The sequence below is a fragment of the Saprolegnia parasitica genome (genome assembly GCF_000151545.1).
Source record: "Saprolegnia parasitica CBS 223.65 unplaced genomic scaffold supercont2.389, whole genome shotgun sequence".
Taxonomy (NCBI): Eukaryota; Oomycota; class Saprolegniomycetes; order Saprolegniales; family Saprolegniaceae; genus Saprolegnia; species Saprolegnia parasitica.
This window is the reverse complement of record NW_012156783.1, coordinates 1-1,922: the sequence shown is the minus strand read 5'-3', so window position 1 is coordinate 1,922 and position 1,922 is coordinate 1. Positions and strand designations below refer to the sequence as shown.

At 58.7% G+C, this 1,922-nt stretch overlaps 1 protein-coding gene across 1 annotated transcript; it reads left to right on the top strand.

Moving 5' to 3' along the window:
* Positions 1-617: 617 nt before the first annotated feature.
* SPRG_16467 (hypothetical protein) lies at positions 618-1,552 on the top strand (the record flags this gene model as incomplete). The annotated part of the gene is made up of 4 exons (XM_012356159.1): positions 618-787; positions 834-889; positions 943-1,068; positions 1,116-1,552. The coding sequence occupies 4 exons, from the start codon at positions 618-620 to the stop codon at positions 1,550-1,552; spliced, it is 789 nt and encodes a 262-aa protein (XP_012211549.1).
* Positions 1,553-1,922: the final 370 nt, after the last annotated feature.

Genomic DNA, 1,922 nt, shown 5'->3' with positions numbered 1-1,922 from the left:
CAATTGGATTGGTGTGTCAAAATTGGTATCCAGCGATCCTATTCGTCGTTAGCAATTGGTATCCAGGCATTTGATTGGCTGTTCCCGGGCGGTTGCCGGGCGGTTGCCATTCCGATGCGCTTTCCATTGGCTCGTATCTGCCACGTTGGCGAATAACTAACCGTAATCGTCCGGAAATCGGGCACCCCATCCCGGAAAAACTCCGGGCGAATGGCGTTGGAATCCCAGATTATCTGCCACCTCGCGGCATTCTGGTGTCCCGACCAAACCAATCAGGACACTCCTCACGACTAGCGATGTTGTACTAGTCGACGGACAGCACTCTCAATCCTACTACAGTGTACGTAACGCCGAATCCTTGATACCTTGACACACATGCAGTCGCCAAACCACCAGCGTGGACGTCGTATGCCGCACAGTCAGTCCAGGACACGAGAGCGGTCCTCGGATATCTTTTCGCGGGATTTGTTTCACTTGGTCGACCTCCAAGCTGGGATCGCAAAATCCGTTCCGAGCTTGGAGGTTGGCTCGAAAATCCCCCAATCAAGGGTACGAATGAAGGATTTCAGCCAATGGCCTTTCAGTCTTGCAATCGGTCGCACTTGCCAACTTGCACCATGACCACGACGCGCGCCGCCCGCGCCTGGGCGCCGTCGCACTACCTCAAGTTTGAGTCCAGCCGCCTCCAGCCCGCGCTCGACTTGCTCCAGCGCATCCACGTGCCCAATAACGTTGCCTCGATCGTCGACTTGGGCTGCGGCACGGGCAACATCACGCCCTTTATGCGGTATCATGTTGCTTCGCGAGGACGCAGCGTCATGATGACGCGGTAGTGAGCGCTGGCCCCAGCACGCATTCATTGCGTCGACTCGTCGACCGACATGCTGGCGTCCGCCCGCGCCGCGCACGCCGGCATCGTCGACAACGTCACGTACACGCAAGCGGACTTTGAAACCTTTTCGGTCGCCGAGCCCGTGGACATTATCTTCTCGAATGCTGCCTTGCATTGGGTCTCGTTCGGCGTGCACAAGGTGCTCCTGCCACGGCTTTTCTCGCTGCTCAAGCCAGGTACCCGCATTAGCCATTCGCCTTCTACTTCAATCGATGTGTCTTAGGTGGCGTCTTGGCCATTCAGATGCCCGACACCCGCGTCCAAGCCAGCCACGTGCTCATGCCCGAAGCAGCCCGCGCGCTTGGCGTCGACATCGCAGGCGTGCGCTGGGTGACGACCGAAGAAGACCCGTTGGCGTACTACGGCCTCTTTGCCGCCATCGCGCGCCCGGACCACATCCACTTGTGGAGCACCGAGTACACGCAGGTGCTCGTACCAGCGTCGCGCGACGAAGAGCCGACCTATCGTCATCCTGTTGTGTATTTCGTGTCATCAACGGGCCTCGGGCCGTACGTCCATGCGATCGACGACCGGAATGTGCGCGAGGCCTTTCTGCACGAGTATGCGTCGCGGATTGCGGCGGCGTATCCTGTCCAAGCCGACGGCCATGTGCTCTTCCCGTTCAAGCGCTTCTTCTGCGTCGTTCAAAGAGACGACTAGACGCACCATGTGCCATCAGCCAGCGCGGCGACATGGCCATAACAGCACTCGACATACACCTCGTGCGACTTCATCACGATGTACGTATACCATTTGCATTTTGGGTGGTTGGCGTGCTAGTGTCGAAAGATGGCGTGTCGTCCTTGGCTGCACCTGCTGCGAGCTCTGCAGCGTGCAATACGTCCTCTAGCGTGGTTGGATGGACGGTCTTACGGCGTCGCAGGCACGCTCGAGAAGCCGCCCGACGTCTCGGACGCGCTCTGTATTCTGGCAACGCCGTTCGCGATTGCAAAGACAGCGTGCCAGTTCTCCATGATGCGCAAGGCCTCTACGAGGGTGTTCGCTGCGTTAGCCGGTGGTAGCAGAGGCA